This window comes from Ruditapes philippinarum, unplaced genomic scaffold (assembly GCF_026571515.1).
Source record: "Ruditapes philippinarum isolate M1 unplaced genomic scaffold, ASM2657151v2 ctg4965_1_1_1_1, whole genome shotgun sequence".
Classification (NCBI taxonomy): Eukaryota; Metazoa; Mollusca; class Bivalvia; order Venerida; family Veneridae; genus Ruditapes; species Ruditapes philippinarum.
Genome location: NW_026856774.1, coordinates 28,300 through 53,411, shown reverse-complemented (window position 1 = coordinate 53,411; position 25,112 = coordinate 28,300). Strand labels below are relative to the sequence as shown.

Here is a 25,112-nt window from a genome sequence, read left to right as displayed (position 1 = left end):
TAAATAGATCAAACTGGCGACTCTGTACGTTATGTAACGGTGGTTTGGACCGCTCAACCGTGTCTTTCCTAGTACTTCACCATTTGTTCTATTTATTTCAATTGATACTCTGCATTTTAAGGAAGGACTTCTCTTTTTGGCTTTCTCTGTCAATGCCCTCTTTAGATTTAGTATTAATTTAGTTAATAAATTAATTCATTTAACTAGTGTTTACTTTCGATGATTTGGCGCTTTATATCTATTATATTTTTGAGAACAGAACTGAGATGTACAGAAAATTCCTTTGCATAGCAAACTGATTTACATTTTGAAGTAACGTATAAATTGTTGATTTTATGAACTTCAGTTTTCAGTATGATATCTCATACGGAATATCGTATCATATCGTTTTGGGAATAATGTTGTTTTAGGTATGTTTTGTTTGGTTGTTTAGTAAGTATGGCGCACCAACACAGTATAGGTCATAATGATGCCGGAACACAAAAGAAGAATTTGGCTTACCTCGGGTATTCAAAGCAAACTTCAAAGAAACACATGGAGTCAAAACTAACCTAATTGCTGGAGCTAAGAGAGGCATAGACTCTCGTAATTTAAAACCCATTAAGTCGCATCTTACAATCACACAGGGATAAACAGTGGCTGCAAGTCGTATGCCTAGGACATAAAGGGCAACCCCTAAGCCACAAGGAACATTGTTTTAGATTTTAGATTTTAGTGATTTTTATGTCTTTCAAAATACCCACACCATATTTTTTCATACTTCCTTATATAAGGTGAAATTATACAGTAAAAATATGTGAATAACAGAATGTCAATAAGATGACAATACAATCTCTATATTGCTGCTCAAAAACAATATTTTACAAGTAGTTTATTTCCGTGTGTAAATATTTTATTGCTGGTAAAATAGAAGATTATAGCATGTAAATTTTCTCTACAATCAGTAACATGCACGAAAATGTTCTTGTCCAGTTCTTTTGATATTTCCTAAGTGTTTTTTACAATATCCGTATAAATCTGGTATCACGAGTAAAATATTAAATACCCTATGAGATACATGTGTGTAAAACTGGCAATGTGACTTATATGTATATTGTACAAATACACATGTACATGTATGTAGAATATATATCAAATGGATCTATAAATAGTTAACAAACAAAAAAGACAATTGTTTTGCAATAGTATTAACGAAATTGTTTGATTGAACAACAAAAATTCCTACGTAAGAAGTTAGCTTGAACAGTGAGCTAAGCACAAGGCATTGCAATTTATAGCTTCAACAATGCTGAGCTGAAATGCTCAACTGGCAGAGCAGACTAAAAATTCATTGTTTTCTACATGTATAGGAATATTGGCAACGAATTACATACTTCATATGCCTGTTATTCTAAAAATAAAGAAGACGTAAATAATCTTCTTCAGCAAATTATCAAGACTGTTAAGATCACATTTTAAATACGTAAAAAATTCAGAAAAACAATGAGTTTTCCAGCTCTAAATGACGCATCATTTTGCGATAAACTTAAACATTAAGTATTTGTTTGTTTTGTTACTGTCTGATACAGTACATACATTTCGATCATTTAGCTTTTCTTTTAATTATTTGAAGCTCCAAAATTTCATTTTCATGCTGTTGTTATGTTTAAAATAATTGAGAGAATTTTAAATTACACCATGCTTAGATTCTGGATTTCTTGAAACAAATTTTGAAAAGCCGTCGCGATCAAAGTAATCCATATATAATAAGTTAAAAAAACAACAACAAATAACATTGATATTAACAAAATCATATCTTGAAAGGGCCTGACACCCGCTCTGGGTAAGGCCACAATCAGGAGGACTTGGGCGCTCGACGCCGGCGACAATCGGCCGCCTATACACCACATTTCTCGCCGCCCAAACGGCCGGGAGATTCGGTGCTGGGCTCTTCCCGCTTCACTCGCCGTTACTGAGGGAATCCTGGTTAGTTTCTTTTCCTCCGCTTACTGTTGTATCTTATATTATTGTTGTGTTTATAATATTGATGTATATGTATGTTTCTTATATTTAGAGGTTAATACTTGGTTGCTACTCGGCATTATGTGATAATGGCCCGAATATGTGCATAATGGCCTGAGGGCCGCAGGCCTGAAGGATATTATGGACTCAAGATTAGCGACGATGTCTAAACGCCGTATTTCGGGCAAATGTATTAAAGACGTTAATGTCCATTATGCGACATTAATCGCATTAATGCGATAATGAAGCTCGAGTCCACAATGCCCCTCGGGCCTGCGGCCCTCAGGCTATTATGCACATCTTCGGGCCATTATCGTATAATGACGAGCATCAACCAAGTTTTAACCTCTAAATAATTGTAAATGATCAAAGGCATATGTTGCATGCCGATTTTGCCAAATAAACTTGTAAACTTATTATTGTTATACCATGTTGTGTACACAATGGTACAACACTGCCATGACTTTAATAAGAATCCCATACAGTTCTTTTTCAAAGTGGACTGGTTTATAATGGGCACATTTTCATTTTAGGGAATTCCTATAAAGTAGTTCTTGCAAATAAAATGTACGAAGAGTTTTGAGGATGAATATAAAGATGAATAATAATATTTCGTTTTAGAACAATTAATAATTTAATTAATCTGCTATATATCAATATGTAATATCGGATTATGTATTTCTCATCTAAGTACAAAAATGTATGTATAAATCTTTCCTGGTTTGTTGTCACAAATGATACATTATACAAAATGCTCTATCAACATATTATTCATGGTGTTATAGACCTTCCATTGCAGACCAATTCACTTTAATTCCTTGTTTAAAAAAAAACAAAAACAAAAAACAAGTAGATAAAGTAAAAGATGTGTTTTAGCTCAATATAATCATTGTTTATGGGAATGCATTGTCATATTTCATCGGAGATTGGCATCGCCGCATTGTCCAGATATTTTTGATAAAACGCATTTGATAAAAAAGAGCCCATACAGTACGTTCATTTTACAAAAAAATGTCAATAAAAAACCAATTATGTACTAATAAAGTTGCAAAAAATGATTTTATAAAACGAGTTGTTAATGTATATGTAACAACCGCTGACACGTATTGTAATGTGGTCGGCATTGACACATAAACATAATACTAGTATCAATATTTTGACAAAACATTACGCGCTTCCGTTGATTCTTTTGTACAGCACTCTCGTTAAACTGTTAGTTTTGCCTTCAGCGACTTTGTATACAATCTATTCCGACCCAGTTAAACTATAACTGTGTTATTTCTTCTCTTGAAAGCACACAAAAACACTTTCATCAAAAGTGCTATGACGATTATGCTGTTTCCCGTTTTGTGGCCAGCGTGTTATTCGCTAACTGGTATTATATTGGTGCATTGTGGGTAAAGGGCTTAGCGGTGGCTCGTAATAATTGGCTATCGTTTGAATAGCTCTTCACTGAGAAAAGACTCCCGTTTGTCATATTTGCTCATAGATTAGACCGGCTTGGATTTCAATTTACAATTTCAATAGTTTAATACTGGCCAATACTTTAAATGATACAAGTGATTATTATTTGCTGTTATTGTACTTGTCTGTATTTGATCTAAATTCAGTTTTAAATTGCTATCTCAACTGTCTTTATAAGTATTTTATAAAGAAAAAAAAATTCAGTATATTTTGTTTAGTAACAAAAATTCCATTAAATTTGAAAGACTCATGTACATAGATGGGAAGGTAGTGTAGGGGCAGGGCAATGGACTCCTTAACCGGAGGTCTTGGGTTCAAATAAAAAATGCAATGAGGATCACTGGCGTCCTCATTTTACATTTCTGAAATTATTTTCTATGACACAAAACACATTTAATGTTCCCCCGAAATGGTTTCGTCATTAATAGGAAAAAATAACATAAAACACATTATGTTAATTTAATCATGTACACGGTCAACATTTTGACCACTAGACAAATATACCCTTTATTCTAGCGCTATAATTTTAATAATTCTTTCACAATTTCTCACCAAGATTTTGAGCTGGTCTTCGCGGAAATAAGTTCTTGTTTCAACATTTAATTACACCTTTCAAGAACTAAAAAAATCAACCTTAATGGCCTATTAAGAGGCCCAATTTAATCCAAAATTCTATATTAACGATATAAGTAGCCGGCGACATACAAAAGAATATGTTGTTAAGAGCTTTTAAGCCCTTCAAAGAATTAGATTTAATAATGAAGTGATTTTCCCAGATTATAATACAGGATTAAGGTAGAATATGATCGACGTTTCACCGTGTCAAATTCTTTAAAATATAAAACACACCGTAAAATACGCCGTAAAATACACAGTAATAATAATCAGCACAAAAACCAAGTGACCAATATCTTACTAACCTATATGTTATTTTGTTACTAAAAATAAAAGTGGTCGTTGTTGTCTTACTAACCTATATGCCGAGAACTTCTTCCCTTTGAAATACCATTATATTAAATGTTTGATAAATAAGAACATGTATATTTTCAGAGCCGTAAAATTTAATCAGTATATTTAAAGAATATAGTTTAATGCTATCACGAAAAGCACATGAACAACTGTTTATTTCTTAAGGAAGCACATATAGCATTTTTGATTCATGTAAGTACATAAAGAACAATAAATTGTTTTAGAAAGCACATATAAAAATACTGATTGTAGAAAGTAAATGTAGAACATTAATTAAATCAATTGAAATATATAATTTCCTAAAAACAACATACAAACTTAATTGAAAAACATATGCAATTCTTTCCAGCGCACCAATTTTTCAAGGTGTACAATTAAAACAATTAATGTTTAAATGCACAGTTAGAACCATTCATGTTCTAGATATCACGTGTAAAATATTTGATATGATTCTATCAAGTAAACACGTGATGTTATTCAATCGAGCAACCATTCATTAAATCCATTACGTTCAATTATCCCACATGCTATTTGATGTTATATAATTTCATAAACAATATTTTCATACTTTATTTTAAAAAGAATATTTAAGAGAATTATGTTTGCAGCAGAGTATAAGAAACAGTTGACATAGAAGTGGCACAATCCATCATGAAACCCACCTTTTATAGCGGGGAGAGTGATGCGATTTGTAAATATGGAACGCCGTTTATGTCACTAATCTAGCGTAACTTGAATACGTTGTTTGGTGTTTGTTGGTTATTTTTATCTGTCTATGATGTCCAGAGAACAAGTTTAACCTTTGAGTAGGTTTCTTAAACATGCTTATTTTAATAATCTCATATTTGATTTAATGTCATATTAATGTATTTAAATGCTAATTTAAGTGTAGCAAATCACCTTTAATCCCTCTTTAATACCTTGAAATTACAGTAAAAGTGGCACTTTATTCTCTTTAAAACATTTCATATGTTACCGCAAGTACATACTTTACAGAATTTTATAATACCTATCAACTTAAATCATGTCTCACTGGTTTAAGTTGTCTATTAAACTATCTTTTTTAAAATTTATCTGAACCATGTATCACCAACTCAATATTCATTGTTGTTTAAAGTATAGGTTAATGTTTATCAGAAAACATTTACATAAGTTAAACTGGTCCAGAGCGGCTCGACCAATTAAATTTGGCAAATGCTTACTATTGAACACTGACAAATTTAGTGTTTGAAATTATTTTCATAAACAGTCGATTTACTTTACTGATTTATAGTTAGCCAATTTACTAAAGTAAAAGTGTTGCGATTCATTTCAATTAATACTGCAATTTTATAGGACACAAAATAATTTCAAACACTAAAACACTATTGATCTTAACTTATTTGATATTAATCATTGCCGTACTTTCGTAATTGAAATACATGTACACATGAGTGTAAGAATTATTCTGAATTAAAAAAGGAACACACCAGCATGTGTCATTGTAATTATGTTTAGCTTTCAGAACAGCCGTATTATTTATATACACCACAACAACAATTCTCATTTTCACGTGATTTCACGTGATTCAACGTAATTCAAAGTGATTCCACGCATTTTCTTTCCATATCCCTTATTTCACATGAATATTTATCATATTTGCATGAATAACTGAGATAAATTACATCTCTTTAATATAAATCGCTGCATTAATAAACAACAAGAGTATGTAATATTTATTGATTTATTAACAGTAATAAAAAATAAAAGACTAGCAACGAATACAACAGTAATTCTATCTATCCATCAACATTTACCTAAATATTATACCGATTGTCAACAAATAAATGTACAACAAAATATGACATCAACGTCCATCCATACATATACAATATTGGTCATACAATGGTCTTGTATATTTCAAGCTCTCTTTTAAATGTGTATAGATGTATTTAGTATATATCTCATTATGCCCTATACAATTCATATTGTTGATGGAATATGAAACATAAATTTCATGGAAACTATAGCAAGTTTCCACACGATTTATATACAATGCATGACTTGTTTTAAGCTGTATTCACAATTAAAAAAGCACATAGTGTATGTGTATTTGAAATCATAGGGTGTTGTCGCGATTTTTTCCTTTCACATTATATATAAGAACGCACCAGAAGAAATGTCACTTTGTTGTCTAAAAAAGTATAACTTATATCATACATTCGTTATGAATATTTCTGACAGGTTACATGACCGTATATAAACAGTTGTTTACATATAACACTCGCCTAGCGACTCGGACTATATTTCCAAACCACCGTTTGTATACAGTTATATAATCTGTCAAAAATATTTATAATTAATAATATACATGTATATCATTATAACAAGAGAAAATATCCTGAACAAGGTTTGTACTTCTTAACTTCTTAAATATTCGCTATGTTATATTATTTGAATATTTTTATTTTTTCTAGGGTTTACATTTGAAACAAAAGGGAAAGGGCACAAGAGAGGTAAAAGCACTGAACAAATTTTTTTTTGCTGATTTCTGTTGCAAACTATTACTGGCGATAAAACAGATATAAAATATAAAATTTATAACATTGGCTAGGGATATATCGAGGGATGCTTCTGATAAAGAAGACCATTATGCAGAAATATCCCGAGATATCCTCGTAACTTACTCGTTTCATATAGTTAAGTCAAGTCAAATATACTTCAAATATTTCATATACTATAAATATTACTTACCAGAATTGGATCATTTTGACTTATATTCCATGTTATAATAATACATTCTGTATATAGAATAAGCAAGGATACAAATCTAGAGAACCCCCTATGTTTGAAATAAAACGAGTTTGTCCAAGCACTAACAACTTAATAATGTAAATGTTTTATGTATAATACATACATTTATACGTCAGTTTTCAAATTCTTTGAATTTGTGATGGATAAAAGTAAATATGAGGATATTAAATGAGTATAGATTCAACACTGAATTTATTGAAAGAGTTGTATAAATTTATATATGTGTGCCTCTGGCGGGCATAATATTATTTTCTTCAACGAGTTCAATAAATTAAGCGATGAATCTACACGAATAAAATATTCTATTTATCACATAACCAACATAAAAACTGTTAACAATGAAAATAATCATTTTTGTTATTGACGCAGCTAACATTTAGCACATCTATCTTAACGCTATATTTGTATAACGCAAATGACATCACATCAAAATATATGCACCTCCGTACGGAGTCGCAAAAACGGAACGGGTTTGTGATAAATTTGTTTTAACATATGCATTTATTCTAACAACATATAGGAAAACAAAATCCCTAAAGAATGCCAAAAACGGCATAATTGAAAATGTAGCACACTTGGCTTGATCGAGCCTTTTATGGGCGTTGATGGTAAGTGCAAGGTGCCGTCCACGATCCCCTAGCATCGGCAATTTTTCCTAGGATACAAATCCTGAATACATAATGTAACAAAATCTTTGTAAAAGCTGCCGTAAAAATGATTTCATTCCTGTATTTCATATTGTGATTGTTCATGATATTCTGTTCTGTTTAAAAAGCTTTACAAATAAAAATAGAATATACCTTTTTGAAGAAAAAAAATTTGCATTTCTCCATTGGCTGAACAGCTAAAATTTTTAATATAGTAATGGTTGAATAAGAGGCTCAAAATGTTACTAATAATAGAAACATTTAAAATTCAACATACATGTATAGCTTTCCTATGAACAAGTGTACATTTATATAACTATTCATTAAAAAAAAAGACGATGGTTCAATGGGTATAATTTGAATAATTTTGCTGAAATATGAAACAAAAGGTATATTGCCGGAATGTCAGTGTTCGTGAAGTTATTACTATACCCACTCAATCCTTCTCCCCATTGTATTGTTCTTGCACATGTGTTGCTGTTAAATAATAACTGGCCTTGAATAATTCCTCTACTGGCTTTCCATAAAATAAATTATCAAAACCGCAATACTTTATGTATATGACACTTATAAATTTCATTTTTGTTGTTTTGTCATGAGTTTTCGCGATCAGATTCAACAACGTCAATTTCTTCATTGTCTTCGTCATCTGTATTCGCGTGATAATTTGAACACCCGGATGTAAATGAACTTTGACCTTTCACGAGACTTTCTACGTCATATCTGGTAAATTTTCCGGACGATGAACATGACGTCCGCTCTTCATCAAGAGACGTGGAATGTTCGTCATAATTTCCACAATCACTGTCATCGTCGTTAAGTTCCGTGACATCATCAGAATCATTATGTCCTTTCTTTTGTAACTTTTTGTGTTTCATTCTTCTATTTTGGAACCATGTTTTCACCTGAAATGAAGGTTTGAAGATATTATATTGTATTTTTAGACAGTTACAGAGAAAAGATTTCATTTCATTTTTCATACTCTTTACATAATTTTACTTGAAGCGGCTGCTGCGTAAATTGCACCCCCCTTTTATTCATTTGCATTATACTTAAATATTGATAAGTTTTAATTGTGATATACCGGTATATGGTTCGCGTACTAAGACTGTCATCATTCCATCAAGCACGGACTTCAATTATGCAATAAAAGTCCGTACGTCAAGTGAGCTAAACAAGTATTGTTTTGTTTTAATGAAGAAAAAGAAAAAGGTAAAAGAATTCAGTAGAAATAATATAACAATATTAATTTCAATTCATATATCATTCAATATCACGCTAATGACTTTTTTACAGACACAATATTACATAAAGTACCTGAGTTTCCGACAGGCTGAGTTGTGAAGCTAGCTCTACACGTTCAGGGGTTGATAAATAACGCTGAGATTCGAACCTCTTCTCTAAGCCGTTTAGTTGTTGGTCACTGAATACAGTTCGAGCCTTCCGCCGCCTGCAGTGCTTTCCTGGACTATCGTGTTGAAAGAGGGGACCCAGAGGAAATCCTGAATAATAATAAATACGCCATTTTAAAATTTCAGAATATGTTATAAATCAATGTTTTATGATGTGTTGATTTTAGCAATATAGTTGATTGATTTAACGCAGCAATACAGTTTGTTTCTACAGTTGTTTATAATACTTTACGTTTATAAAGTCATTTTTCATTGGATAACTTCCATGAACTAATTAACATTCATAAAAAAAGTTTGCCAGTTGTGTATCTAGCTTCAGTTTATGATCGTATTGCTCTTTAATCTATGTACACTGTTACTAAATGTACTGATATTAATTTTTCGCAAATAAAAAAAAATGTGCTGTTTTGTAAATTATTATATATTATGTAATCACGTATAGACCCCGCCATGTTTACGTAATATATTGCCTGTTAAAACATTATAAATCTTAATATGCAGGCAGTTATTATACAAAATAAATGTACATCAACTTTCTTTCGCATACTTGAATCTTATACTATGCGAACACAAAGCACAGAATGACAGGTGACTTGTTTATACGATGTATGAAACAAAGCCGAGGATGGTTGTTTTGTCGTTAACAATATTTGGATCAGATTCATTCAATTTATATATAAGTATCGATAATTAAATATTCTCGAGTCGAGAATTTTTAGCATAAAACGTGTGTATATAATTGTCCATATCTGGAAATATGTTGATTAGTTTTTTTATATAAATATATCTAACAGCGGCAATCTAGCGAATATAGATAGCAATTTAACGCCCTAAACCACAGTAAAATTCACAAGAAGAACACCTCGATCACTTCAAGCTCTCATCGTGTATACAGGGTGTGCCAGGTGAAATAAAGAGCCGCAATTATCAAATAAATCAAAGTGGGAGATACTTTGTGTTATATTTATAAATTTTTTAATACATCGCATGATGGAGGGATAGAATGTCAATTGGCGGCGTGACACTAGGAAATTCTCACATTCTAATCAAGTTATCATCTAACCGACGGAAATTCTGAAAATTGTCTTAATCAAAACAGTATGTTGTCAATAAGTTAGTATACAAATATTCCTATCATGTATACTTCCGCGCTAAAATAATATCAAAACTATTTAACACATTGTCACCTAATTGTAAAACACCTGTTAACATACAGATATTCGTGAATAAGAATCTGTTAAATACGCTAAATACATGTTTGGATTGTAAAGTCTGAGATAGCACAAACTTACTGTACTAAATTGCAATTAGACAGGCTCGCACCATAACGTATTGTCATTAATTACAATTCAACCAGTACAAAGCAAACGCTTAGTAGACGTATAGGACAAGTTTAAGGGAAAGTTGGCCCCTATTGTCAGTTATTTATCCACCTTTTGTAGTGGTCCTTAAGTGTCCTTAACACGTCTCGTTACGTCATATAACCCGCGGATTCTTTCTTGAGCGCAAGAATATATATACCTAGGCGGTGCGGTGTTAAATTGTTAAATATCTTACAACTAAAATCTTAATCTTAATACATCAAATATATCCATAATATTGTACAACATAGGGATCTTATGATATCTTCATTTATCTTGTATTAGACGATCAGTACTAGAAATTAAAGTAATGTTAGATAACAACTTGTGAAAAAACTGATTACAGTATTTATAACTTGTTAACGCGTTGTTGTAATCCATTCATTTATTATATCATAATAAAAATTATATCATTTTTTTAAATTCTTTATATTATTATATTATATCATTATCATTTTTGAAAATTATTATTCATGTTTGTACTGAAAACTCTTTAGTAGCCATTCACTCAAAAGTTCGTTCACAAATAAGCAAATCAAACCCGAGGATCAAACCCGAGAACAAAGATATAAAACGTAAAATTAGCCGATAATAATGATGACGATGACGACAATGATAATGATGACAGTGATGATGATGATCATTGTAATAATAATAAATAATAACACACTTCATGTGACTGTTCACCTTAGAAATACCACTATTTCAATAGTTATGTTATCTTGAGTTAAAGTTGATAATAACATTTACCAGCTGCTGACGGTGATATGAAGTGGTGCTCGGCATGCTTTGCTGCAAGTCCCTGCACATGCTGTAAAACATGGGGGAAGAATACTGGTGAAGCGGGAAAACAGTGATATGCCGCAGCTGCGTACTCCGCCGGAAGTGATGGTCTCATAATGGCGGACAGATTGTTGAGGTTAGAGTATTCTCGACATAGCTGTTTAGGTTTGCTCAACAAAATGTCCTCAATAAAGAATGAAGATGGTCGCGAGGTAGCTGTAGTTTCCTTTAATCTGCCGAGCTCCATCATTCAATCGTCTGAAATAAAAAAATATAGAGATAAAATAGTGTCCGGTGACTTCTTCAAAAAATAAGCAAATATAGATACATGTATGAATAAATAAATAATAATAAATAAATAAATAATTGAATGAATGAATAATGAATAAATAAATAAATAAATAAATAAATAAATAAATAAATAAATAAATAAATAAATAAATAAATAAATAAATAAATAAATAAATAAATAACATCTTTAGATATTTACATTGCTTGTCGCTGTTAAATTTTCGTAACTCTGTTGTAATCATTCAGAACTACTGATGTAGAAGTCAACTAACAAAAGAGAAAATATGTTATTTGTTACTATTTTTCTCTGTCTTCTAACTAAGCATTCTTCAATAAAACCCTCATTTACTATTTTTATCTCACGTTAGAGGTTTCCTAAGGCGTTACAGAGAGACATAAATGGATCCAAATGGAATTAATGAACTCTTTGATGATTAATTATTGCCCTTAAAGGAAGCTTTAATCCCTAATGTCCGTCAAATTACAGAATGATTATAACCCAATCCTATTCTCACGCATTGAGGGATCTACTTCCGTTTCTAATTATAGCACATAAGCAGACTTCATCATAACCGGAAGTAGTTCCACTAGAAGATGGTTGTTTACAGGCGGCGCAGAAAATTAATTACTGACCAAAATATTTAATGTCAAGGGATAATTATCGCTTTTACCATGTAACTGCTGTAGTAGACAGAAGAGTTATTGTTTGAGACTTATTGTTTTAACTATGAATTTATTTGTATTTTTACATTTTTGTGTATTTGCAAAATCTAACGAATGGATGAAAATCTGTATATAATATTTTAATCTGAAATCGTATTGTTCGGGCATATATATAAATATGAAAAATTCCGTATAATATCACTTATGTCAAAAATAAACACGATAGTTCAGTTACAAATGTCCGTGTGTGTTCTAAATATATACATCTTTAATCACAAATTTCATTATGGACAAACTAAAGCTCTTACGACTACGTTAGATTGTCAGATCATCCCTGATTCTATAAAGTCTATAAACCTCGAGCGGAAATTAAGTGCCTTCACGTAACAATTGTAATGCATAATGCATTCCATTTGCTATCTAATTCAGCTCCGAAATTTGATAAATTAATCAAATTTTCTGATTACTTAAGTTAATTTAGGATAAAAACAGCTTAATTTGAGTGTTAGCGAGTTTTCCTTGCCTTTTGAAATTTGTCGTGATTTTAGCCTGAGAGAGAGAATATCGCATTAAGTTAATAGCATGGATCATTTTAGTTGCTTAAGCAAACAGATTCTCGACTGTCGCCTTCTCGGAATACCTAATTTTCCCAGCAGACGACAATCTTTAAAGCATAATAAGAGAATTATCGTAATTTATAAGCCAGTGAGTTATTTCTGCCAAATTAAGACGTCTTCTGGCGATAAAAGAGGTTGGCTGCGTGAACAATGATCATCAAGTATTCCTGGAGCGGCAAAGATTATTTACTGAATTAAGCTTCGAACAAGCACTAATTGGCCCCAAAGTGCTCTCAAAAACAAGTAATATGTCATCACGTAAACTTTGAAGATACACTTCAATATGAAGGATATTTTTTTAGAACATTCCGTTTTCGTTTTTCTTACTTTTATGTGTGTGTATTTTCGTAAAGTAAAATTCGGTCTGAAAAAAGAAAGAGCCTGAACAAATACTTTTTGCAGCGTTTTCTTTGCATCAGAAAAAGTCATCCGCATACAGAAATTTCTAAAACTGTAACTTTAGAAATAAATAGGTGTCTAAGTTTGTCTTCTTGCCTTTTGTTTTCACATCATCAGAAAAAGCATGTATTTGATTGAAAATGAACAAACCGTTTATAAAGTATATGTGACTGCCATTTTTTATCATCAAATTTATATTAAACCGTTGAAGACACGAGAAATGTTGTTTCAAGCTCAACATATGTATTACATGTACATGTATAAGTGATATGATGATTGGAAACAACACAATTAGCGAGACAAAAGGCGGTAAGAAATAAATATTTGACTTTAAGGAAAGTACTTCAACCTTTTTTTTTTATAAAAAAGCTAACATGTTTTCTTTAATAAGAATTTTATCATAGATATTCAAAGGTCCGAAATTGCTCGCATGATGTGGAATTATTTTTGCCCTAACATTTTAATTTGTAAGCGCTAAGATGCACATTTAGCCTCAGAAAATGACTAATTGTTTTCTTCTGTAGAAAGGGCAACATGTGTTTTATAACGTTGTTTAGATTTGTGTAAGATACTTTTGTGAAGCAAAATATGAGTTTGATATATAGCCAATAACTGAAACAAGATATAATTTTTAGGCATATTGAGCCTTTCCTATAGTCGATTTTCGTTGGAGCATCGTGACATAAATGTTTTCATATTCGGCAGTTGTACAATTCGGCCATTTAAAAACGAAAACGAATTTAATTTTTACCATTGCTTTCTGTTTACATCTAAATTTCAAGTTAAGATAAATGAAGAATAAATGCTTAATGTTATTGTCGCTGTTGTTTAAGTTGTTGTTTTGATTGTTGTTTTTGTTGTTGTTTAGTGAACGCACTCATGTAGTTCGCGTGTTTTCGTCTTAAGAAACTGATAATTAAGGGAGTGGTGAGTAACTAACTATGTTTTTGTCATTCATAGCACACTCTCTTATAATGAGGACTTGTTTAAGACATTTATAAATTCCCATTGTGGTTAATTTTGGTAAATTGTGTTTCTATTTCTCAATTAAACCCATTTAAAGGCAAGAAGCGAGGAATGAAAACATATGAGACAGTTATCAGAACTTGCAATTAACAATTAATTGGACGTTAAGGCGTTCTCAGGGGAGACATTTTCACTCCCCATTCAGGAAACATTCTGCCTGGTTCCAAGTTTAATTACCGGATTTCCCAATTTCCCTGACTTGGCAAATATTTTAATTATTACCTTATTCGAAACAATGTTTCTTTTTTGTATCCATTCTGTTTGGATCTTCCTGAGTATTTCAAAGAGGAAATTATTTTATGTTTAATACGTTATGAAACATATTATTTTGAGAAGTGTTGAGATTCATCTTATCAAGATGTTGTTGTAAATGTTGTACTGTTGTTAAGTTATATTTTGCTATGTTTGTAAATGTTTCTATCGATGTTGTTAAATATATTAACATATAGTTTAAGATGTAATATATGACTATGTTTACTACATCGTTTATGAATAAACCCATTACAGAATGTTAAAATATTTACTTTAATGATTTTACAAAGATACTAAACCAATGGTTAATAACAGTAAAATCTACATGTATCAAAAGCATTAACCGATATTTTTTCAAGAAAAAGAATAAAATCACCCCGAAAATGAACTTTAACTAAAAAAATCCCAAAAGGATCACCATTCGCCAACAGTCCATTAAATAACAAAATGTTTCAAAAATGACAATCAAGCCCCATGTTTCCATTCAGTCAAAAATATTTCCCAGTAATGACCACCACACCCACATGTCCACTGCCACGCAAAACTTACAATTTGACAATCAAAACCCTATATCTATTTACTACAAGTACCTTAATAAAGAAAGCCATTTTACCCCACCGGTCAATTTATTGACCTTCTGAAAAAAAAACAACAACAAAAAACCCCAACGTTATACCCGTTTTGTCCATCCATTTACCTTCCGAAACCTAACTATTATACCCCATCTACTCATAAACTAACCTTACGAAACAAAACCGCTTATATACCGCACTTGCCTATAATCTAATCTTCCGAAACCGGATTATTATACCCTACCAGCCCATTAACTACCCTTCTGTAACAAAAACTGTTACACTCAACTTGCCCACTAACTAACTTTCTGTAACAAAACCGCTCTACTTCCTACTTACCCATCAACTAACTTTCTGGAACAATAACTGTAACACTCAACTTGCCCATTAGCTAACTTTCCGAAACAAAACCGCTGTACCACCTTCCCATTTACTAACAGCAGATACAGTTACAGACTACTAATATCTGAACAAAGATCTATAAATATGGTAAGTTATACTGACATTTGTCCGTCAGCTTCTATATGTATTGTATTTTACTCTGTAAATTAATTTTTAAACTTCTTTGCTATTTGTACTTATAATGTTTAATATGTTTGAACATGACTTAATTGGTAAATTCGTATTTGAACAACGCTGTTGCTCAAATATACAACTTCTTTTTGCAAATTAATTTGTTCATGAACAAGCTGAAAAGTTATGGAACGTATTTTTTTTAATTCGTCCTTCATCTTATATATGTGTTACATAATATCTTTAAAGATATTACATACAATTGTTCACGTTTACAGTTATATGTATATCTAAGATGATGTATTATGTTTACGACCTTTTATTTTTATACGAATAAGAAATGAATGTCAGCATTATTTCAATTACAGTTTCAATTTTAAAAAAAAATCATTCGGTAGACGTGTGTACATTAAAGACTTGTCCATAGTTGTAGTTATAAATATATATTTATGTAACTATATAGAACGCCTTTATATCCTTTGTTTACTTATCGCTATTACGACGACGGCGAATATAATTATTTAAGAATGCATTAGTCGTTAATATATTAATTATAAGACATTTTTGGAATAACAAACCGATACTGTTCACTCCTTCTCAATTTATATAAATTCAGAATGTACAATTTGGGAAAAGGTACTCTAATGGACCTCACTACAGGCAGAAAATACTCCATTATACAGAAAGAATTCCGTGATTTACCTCCTTACATCTCCAAGTGCTTCGAAATGACAAAAATACCATGAAATTTGAACAAATTACTTTGATAACTGAATATAATGTGAGCTAATTCAGTATAATATCGGAAAATGCCAAGAAAATTGCCATAAAACGCCAGTCTCTAAGAAATCATGCCTTTGGAACTCGCCTCCCGCGGATATTGAATTTCCTTAACAAATGAGCGCGTAGTTAAGGAGCATTTGCGGAGTGTAACTTGGTTATTTGTAAAGTGGAAACACAAGTCTCTAAAAATGGACCCATGTCGTGCCAATTTCTGACAAATATCAGAATTAATTGGCGAATTAGGGACTTTAAGTAATTTCTAAAACGCCATCAGGTAGTAATATTTCGCCATTAATTCGAGTGAAGTTACTTCAGTGCAGCGTTATGGAACTATTTTATGCGCTCTAGCATCTCTGGATACCCGTAATTTTACGACTTGAATGTTTAAATCTAACTGCCGGTTCTCAACAAGTTCATATCAAATGACGGTTTTGTCTTTCATTAAATTATTGTCTTTTGATTTTATGGCATATTGTTCTTGAGGTCTTAATTTGCAAGGACAAGTTTAAGATTATTTCATTTTTCTTTTAGATATTTTGAAATAACTATTTTTTAGTATTTGTTCTACACAATCTACGAACCGACTATCCAAAGTTCCCTCTGCAAAGGGTCCTATTATGATGTAAGAAGTATTTTTTGATTTTTGTGACGTGTTGTATAATATTTATACTATACATATTTTTGTAAATACATGTATGTGCAACAAGAATAAGAAAAATATGAAAACATTTAAATCTGTTTCTATCGATGTTTTCTCTGCGTAGTAAAGTTTAAACGTTTCTATCTTTGTTATTGAGGTTTCCAATGTCCATATACCATCCTTACAAAAACAACAAAATTAAAAACAACAGCAATATAATAAATAAGACACACCTACTTAAATTAGCATACACCGTGTGAAACAATCATCCACTGATGGCACCTGTATCATATTGTGGACATAAGAGCAGTTCTTAAACCAGTCTGAAGACTTTATATTTTGAATAATATAATAATTTGATAGAATATATTATTAAAATGTCGTTGATATTGACAGACGTCACCAACATTTCTTAAAACGAAAGTTGTAATTCATGTAGTGAGTGGGAGCACGGACTTAAATTAAAGTCCGTGGTGGGAAAATGCGCCTCTTGTTGCTTTTGGAAAAATGTATGGTCACTTTATCGTCCTGCAAATCATTTTTTCCTCGACTATTTAAAGATATCTATAAAATGTTAAGGAATTAGATGCCTAAAATGCAGACCTCCTTTCTGAGGAAAATATATTTTTCATTGAGGAGAGATATTTTACATGGGGTGTGGATTCAAACCCAAATGGAAACTTCGATTTGTTTTCTCTCTGTCTTTGTCAGATTATGGTTTACTTTTATATTGCTTTTGTAAAAACTATATTAGGATTTTTTTTCAGTCGTATATTTACTTTTTAGTGTGAAATGAATAAGACGTCGGTTAGATTTATAACTTAGAATTATAATGTTTCAAAAACTGCATTCAATTGTTGCACGGTCAGAATTCTGCCTAGATTATCATTACTGAAGATATTACGATGCCACAATGATAGATGACAAAAAGACTCATCCTCTTTCTATTTGTTCAAAGCTGACAAACAACGTTATTTATTCCAAAGTACCACTTCTTGGGTAAAGATGAAAAAATTGAAAAAAAGTTCAACTGATGAAACCAACTTGGTCGTTCTATATTACTGATACACATGTCATTTTTAGATAAAAAATGTCTTGGACGGACAAGAATATTTTAAGTTTAACAATTTAGTCTTTAAATGACTTTAGAAACAGTGTCAATAATATATCTAATACATTAAGAAAACACATGTCATAATATTTGGTTGGTAAATGAATTAGTATCTTCATTAATTGATTTTCTAAACTACTGCAAAACCTAGTTTTTTGTTTCTTCTCCGATTACTGTCCAAATGACAACCGGTCCCTTCGTCCGAAAACATTTACAGTAAACATGCTATATAAAAAGCGTCGTGGCAATTTAAAAAATATATTTATACATATGTGGTGGTGTATTGCATAACTGAACTATACAAGTTTTATCAATTACATAACGAAAAACATAAATAGAATTAAATGTAACATTTATTAAATAGCTTCTTCATAAATAATATGCAGTTGGAACAAATAAAATAAAAAAATCAAATAAATGTAACATTAAAGGGTTGGATTAATCTAATCTAAAAATAAATAATTTACATTTCAACTGATGATAAATCTAGTTGCAAACTATAGAACCCTTATGTTGATATACAAACTGAAACCCTGAAAATGATAAAAGGTACCTGCATGCTTTATAGCTCACTTTTAATTCAAGTTGTCGTTATTAGATCTCATTTATTTTACTATTAGTGTTAATCAATGTTTGCCAATTTTATTATACCTTTTTTCAAAACAAATCTTGTTTGTACTGCAGTCATGTGACACCGTTCTGTAGTAGATAATTTTCAGGAAGAAATGCCATGTTTTGTTTTTGTTACAAATTCATTTGAAATTAAATATTCTGGTACATAAATGTTCATTTTTATACCATTCCTTACACAATATTTACATGGATTAATTTATACATACTATAAAGACATTGACTTTTTGAATTATTTATAAGTATATGCGTAATACTTAACTAATTAGTTTCAAATAAATTAAAAATAGTAACAAGTGTGTATGTTAAATCGACTATAAACAGTAATTCGTCAAAAAATTTCTGGCGCCAGGGTAGATTAGATTTTATTTTCGGCTAGTTTTTTGTTTCTTAGATTTGAATGTGACCCAGTGACACATTGATCAATGTGAAAATGATACGGGCTACAGCGAATTCTGGGATTATAAAAAAAAGCTTAGTTAGCCCAAGGTTAGTCTGAGTGCATGCATACAATATTAATAAATATCTGAACAATCGGTTTACTTTGACATGAGATGAAGGAAGGTAACCTTACAACGACCATATACAGTAACAGACTAAAACAGTACATTTAGACAGAGACTTATATTACAAATAAAAGCTCTGTGATCTAGACAGTTTCTAGATTTTTTAAAATTTCGAAATACGTATATAAATTTCGACAAAAAGTTTGTACCTTGGACAAAGACAATTACATAGTGACCCTAAAATATGTCATGTAAAAAGGTATCTTCTAAATATATATCAATAGTGTGTAGTTATTTTATATTCAATGATTGTCTTTAAAATAATAAAATTCCCCAATACTAGTTCCCAAAATAATGTTTTAGCAACAAAGGCTAGTAAATAATAACAATAAAGAGAGTAATAATAATAATAATAATAATAATAATAATAATAATAATAATAATAATAATAATAATAATAATAATAATAATAATAATAATAATAATAACAACTTTATTTTGAGATGGTGACAAACATAAAATATTGAGTAAGAAACAAACATAATTTTATGACCATAGAACGGATTCGCATGTTTATTAACTTCCGTTTATTTTCGTTCAATTTGACTGACATTGATAAAAATTTTAAAAGAAATAAAAAGCCGCAATGTATTTTCAATCATTTTATATCTACATGTACGAGTATGTTATAAAAATAATAATATAAAAACCAGATAATTTGTATGCTACTGTTAATAATTGTTATTTTTTCCCCTGTTTATTTTTTTATATTTTTTTTCATCTCTCCTTGTGGTTATTAAGATATTTACTCGTGTAAGAGGAAAATTTGGTCGCCAGAAGATGCTGAAATGCAGACTTTTTCCGCAAAATAATACAAAATAATATGATGGTTCAATTTGATAAAGTAGGTTTGACATATTCCAAAAGTATGCTTCTACTTAAACATTTTCACTTATAATCATAACAGATAAGATCAAAATACATGTTTGTTAAAGATGATAACAAGAAAATTATTTCTTTTTACAAAATAAAAATTAAAAAATGAATAAAAAAATAAAATAAAAACATATAAGCAGGTTAGATATGAAACTGCATGTGTTTTTTTCAACGTTTTTTTATATTTTGTATGCAACATTTTATTTGTAATAATAAACAATTTAGATAATAGAGAATATTATTTTCGTTCATACCCTGTGTTTTACTTATATTTAATATTTATCAAATAGAAAACAAAAATAATAATAAGTATAGAAAAATAGACGCGAAATTTGCATTGAGTTTTATAAAACCCAAATAAAAAACAACAAATAACTTTTTGGGGGTTGATATTAAAATTAGGAATTAAAAAAATATATATATATGGTTCCATTGTTGAAATCTATGTCTTCATGTATCTGAAATCAATGTAATAAAAGCCATACCAAAAGCAATCTTTTTTGTAAATTTTTTGGTGAAATAATTCGTTGAAGAATTTAAATTTGGCCGAATAGTTGTTATTAGTTTGAGAGAATTACTAAATTATTTAATAAACAAAACTGATTAAAAATATATAGGTCCGACCGTTGCTGTTATGGAATAAATATTTTAATATTTTTATTCCAGTTTTTTTTATTTTCTGAAGTTTTAGTTCGTTTTAATGTAATAAATACAATAGTTGAGCGCGCATTTTATAATATATCTTTAAAATGAAAACGGCACATCATCCCTAAATTTACCTGGTTTTGTTGTTTTTGTTATTTTGAATATATTATGAAAATAAAACAAATCATAATTTACAGAAGAAGCGCACAATTTAAGATATATTTTGTTTGCTCTACACATTTTTATTTTTTTATTCTTTTTTTGCGATCATTTTTTTCTCTTTTAATTTCTCTTAAAATCGGAAATGTAACTTATATATAAAGAATGAACACATAAAAAATGAAAAAGAAGAATGTATGCTTTTTTTGATTTTTTTGAATTTGTCAATAAAGCTTAAAAAATAAAAAAAGAAAGAAAAAAGCACATTAATATGATGAAATAATGTTCATATTATGTCACAAAACAGGTGTAAATCATATTAATATTAGAATACTAATAGATTATATAAATTTATTATTTCTTTTTGTTGTATGAACAGTATTGTGAAAACAATAAAAATATATCACGGAAAAATATGAAATAACGATCCTTTTGGCACTCCTTTTGATATTTTTTATTCTAAAATTAATATGTTAATATTAATACTTATATTTTGTAATGAAATATATCATATATTCTTTATCATTTTCAGTTTTGTCGCTCCATTTCTTATACAATTGATCGGATGAAAAATAATAATTCGGCACATTTATTTGTCTCGTTGAATATATTGTCAGAATTTATTCATTTCACAATTCCGTATTTTGATATATCTTATACTTTATTAACACATATTTTTTTTATTTTGTTATTTTCATAATTCACACAACATGCGAGTTTTAAAAAATAATAATTCAGCGCGCGAGGTTCTAAATAGTGTGCGAGTATTACTAATATACTTGTTAATATTAAAATTTTATTTAAAAGTTACTTTGTTTTTTAAATTAACCATTTTTTTGCGTAAAGAAAACTTTATTCGGACGAAACATTTCAAGAAAAATAAACGATCGCGGGCGTAAAAGAAAAAAAAACACGAGAAAGAAAATGAATAAACAAGGATACTTTTTCCTCTACAGAAATATTTTTCACAACTAAAATCACTAAACTATATCAAACTCACCTAAATTTCAGAATTTTGTAAACTTGAAATATCTTTTTCTTCTCAAATATTTTTCTCCACAGAAGTCAACAGCCTCTCAGAAATCACTTGATAGAAACACTCAGCAATACACAATGCGCATCGTTTTAGTGGCGAAATTGCGGCAATTCTCTTCTAGTAATTCCAAATTAATCGTAATTTATTCTCATTTTATGTGCGATAATCACAAAATTCTAATAATGGTGTCAGCAACTCATAGCTAGTTGATTTATGACCGTACTTCAGTCTTAGCCAATGAAAATACAGTATTCCATATTGTCAACAGAAATAGTGTCATATGATCGCGCTTTAACTTGGCATCGTGGCAGGAAGGGGCGGAGCTTATGAGAAGAAATGAAGTGATTTTCAATTCATTTGTAGTTACACTTAAAGTTGTTGAATTGTTACATATTATACATTATTGCGTTGTAAATTGAAATTTTCTTTCTTTTGTCCGCGCTTGTTGGAAAAACATGTGCATTACTTTTTAATTGCTTTCAATTAAAAATTAGAAAATTACCTAAAGTAATCGAAATTTCTAGCGTTCAATTTTACCAATTAACAGAAAAAATAAACCTGTATTTAGTGCGACTTGGTTTCATAATTTTTCAATTTTCTCGTAGCTTCCATTTTGTCGACACAATAAAATAATTCATTTAATTTTCAAACGTCAAATAAACAACTATGTATACAATATCCATCCGAATTATCTTTTCGTATTATCAAAGTTATTCTTTTTTATTAATATACTGTCATCACAATTATGTCTAAATTTTTATTTTTGATCCTGTTAAAAATCTTTTTATATATTACTGTAACGCCAATTATCCGTTTAACTGTATAATTTAAAAAAGAAACGTTTTGCACAATATTTCCACGTACACTCTATGATGTTCCCTTTTCAAATAATGGTCGACAAAATATACAAGTAAAAAATATAACTGCATGTGGTCCGAGGGTTTTTATGTTTTTATCTTAATACAGCGGCCATATTTGGACGTATTATGACGCAAAAAATGAATGGTTGTTTACTTTTGTTATTTTTATCTTAATACTAGCTTACAAAAGGAAGCATCGCTCAAGATAAGCGAATATTATATGATAATCAAAGTCGTTCACACTTTATTTTCTTGAGACATCATAATTGCAATTTGGGGGAAACATTATTACAATTCTTGTACGGACTACAATAGGTCATTATTAGGTTTATAAACAGATTACGGCGCGCGCATGCCGAGCGTCAAACAGCCCTAATTCGGAACACCACGGATATGACCGTTCACACATACCATTCGCTTTATGATCGCGGAACGTCATCACACTGCGAAAATAAAATAATCGTACAGTCTACTTTATACAAAAAGTCACCCTGAATACGGCTTAATTGGTGATAATCACGCAACTAAAAGAATAAAACAAAACTTCTTAACAGATTTTCAGGGTGGTTTCGAGATTTTAGCTGTTCGTATTAGAGAAAATTGGATGACAAGAACAGATAAAATTATTCCCGCTGTGACGATAAAAGTCAGAATTCTCGTCGTGTCTTGTTCGCGGCACGTGATATGTTTCACAAGGACACATTATGAAGAGCTTTCCACGGGTTTTTTTTTCTACTGAAGTAAACTGCAGGAGTGCATGCCACTTTTATGAACAGCTGAAAATAGAAAAGTTTATGTTATTATAAAACACTTTAACTATTGTACTGTGGTGTTATATTGAATGACAGATAGTATTTAACAATTTGATATTTCCAACAATTAAGTATATGTGGGAGTAGGTTAAATGTAGGAGTGAGTAAACTTAGAATATAGTTTAAATCACACATTACTTATATTTGTACGTTTCCATGCTTTATAACACATAAAATTATTTTCATGTATGAAAAAAAGCTGATGAAAAATAGTACCAGGTTTAATTTACATATATTTCATTGTTTTTCATTGACTTCCGTCTCTCGTGTGGTTTGGAAACTGACTGAAAATTTTCGGAGATTATAAAGCGCGAAAATAAACAAGTAGTAACAAAAAGTAAGAATATAAATGACTTATTAGTTTTTTAAAGGGGGAGAAGATGTGTAGTGTGTTGGATTTTACGTCGCACCAACACTGTAAAAGTCATATTGTGACTTTCAAGTTTTAGGCCAATGGGAGAGGAAGACGTTCAGGTGCCCTCGGCACGAGCGAGTACCTTAGTAGATCCAACGACGTTCCGTAAGCTAACTAGATAGCTTCCTCGGATGAATATAAATACATGTAAATACATGTTATTATTTATTTGAAAGTGTCCTTAAATGTTTATCATTCGGCTTTTTTTTATATAATAATCTTTAATGACATGAATGATAACGTGTCCGAGGTTTGTACTCTCAGTGCCTGAAAGGGCGGATAGACCCTCATTAAGCCTAGAACAAATACGTGTGCTTGAAAGAGTTTGTTATTTATGTATTTATGTGAAATTATGTAAGCGTATGAATGTGAATATATAACAGAAACCAGTCATATCAAAAATTGTGTATTAACAGCGCACGTTGGAACAAAAGGAGTAACTGACGTCACGGTTTCACCAGTCTCGTGACATTTAATATCGTCAAAATGGCGGCACTCTGGTATTTACTCTTTCGAAAAAATCTTGATGTGAAACTATTTTTCTCTCCTAGATATATGAATTCGACAAGAACTTCTTCATGCTGCCTATAAGGATAGTCTAAAAATGAAGTCGTTTAACCCTCCATTCATAACCGTACCTCCAAATAAACAGTCAACCTGAACTGTTGTGTATGACCTTGGAAGGAAAAGGCATTATGCCAATATTGTTAGGGCGGTCGTTTTAAGGTGGAACTGGTAAAAAAATGTCAATCGTCTTTTTGCTGTTTGGTAATTTTCTGAGCCCAAGCTAGATAATTATGAAGAAATTACAATACA

General features: G+C 30.4%; 1 protein-coding gene across 1 annotated transcript; it reads right to left on the bottom strand.

The window, feature by feature from the left end:
• Positions 1–8,453: 8,453 nt before the first annotated feature.
• LOC132747664 (brain-specific homeobox protein homolog) lies at positions 8,454–22,864 on the bottom strand. Its single transcript, XM_060737109.1, has 4 exons — positions 22,174–22,864; positions 11,398–11,688; positions 9,192–9,376; positions 8,454–8,779 (listed from the first exon to the last, which is right to left on the bottom strand). The coding sequence occupies exons 2-4, from the start codon at positions 11,678–11,680 to the stop codon at positions 8,468–8,470; spliced, it is 780 nt and encodes a 259-aa protein (XP_060593092.1). The 5' UTR covers positions 11,681–11,688; positions 22,174–22,864; the 3' UTR covers positions 8,454–8,467.
• Positions 22,865–25,112: the final 2,248 nt, after the last annotated feature.

What these genes read in the sequence shown, in the direction of transcription:
- LOC132747664 (XM_060737109.1), bottom strand. Translation starts at nt 11,680, where the DNA reads ATGATGGAGCTCGGCAGATTAAAGGAAACTACAGCTACCTCGCGACCA. An exon ending in CATATCACCGTCAGCAGCTG is followed by an intron (nt 9,377 to 11,397) that starts GTAAATGTTATT and finishes ATTATTATTCAG; the next exon opens with GATTTCCTCTGGGTCCCCTC. An exon ending in TCAGCCTGTCGGAAACTCAG is followed by an intron (nt 8,780 to 9,191) that starts GTACTTTATGTA and finishes CCTTCATTTCAG; the next exon opens with GTGAAAACATGGTTCCAAAA.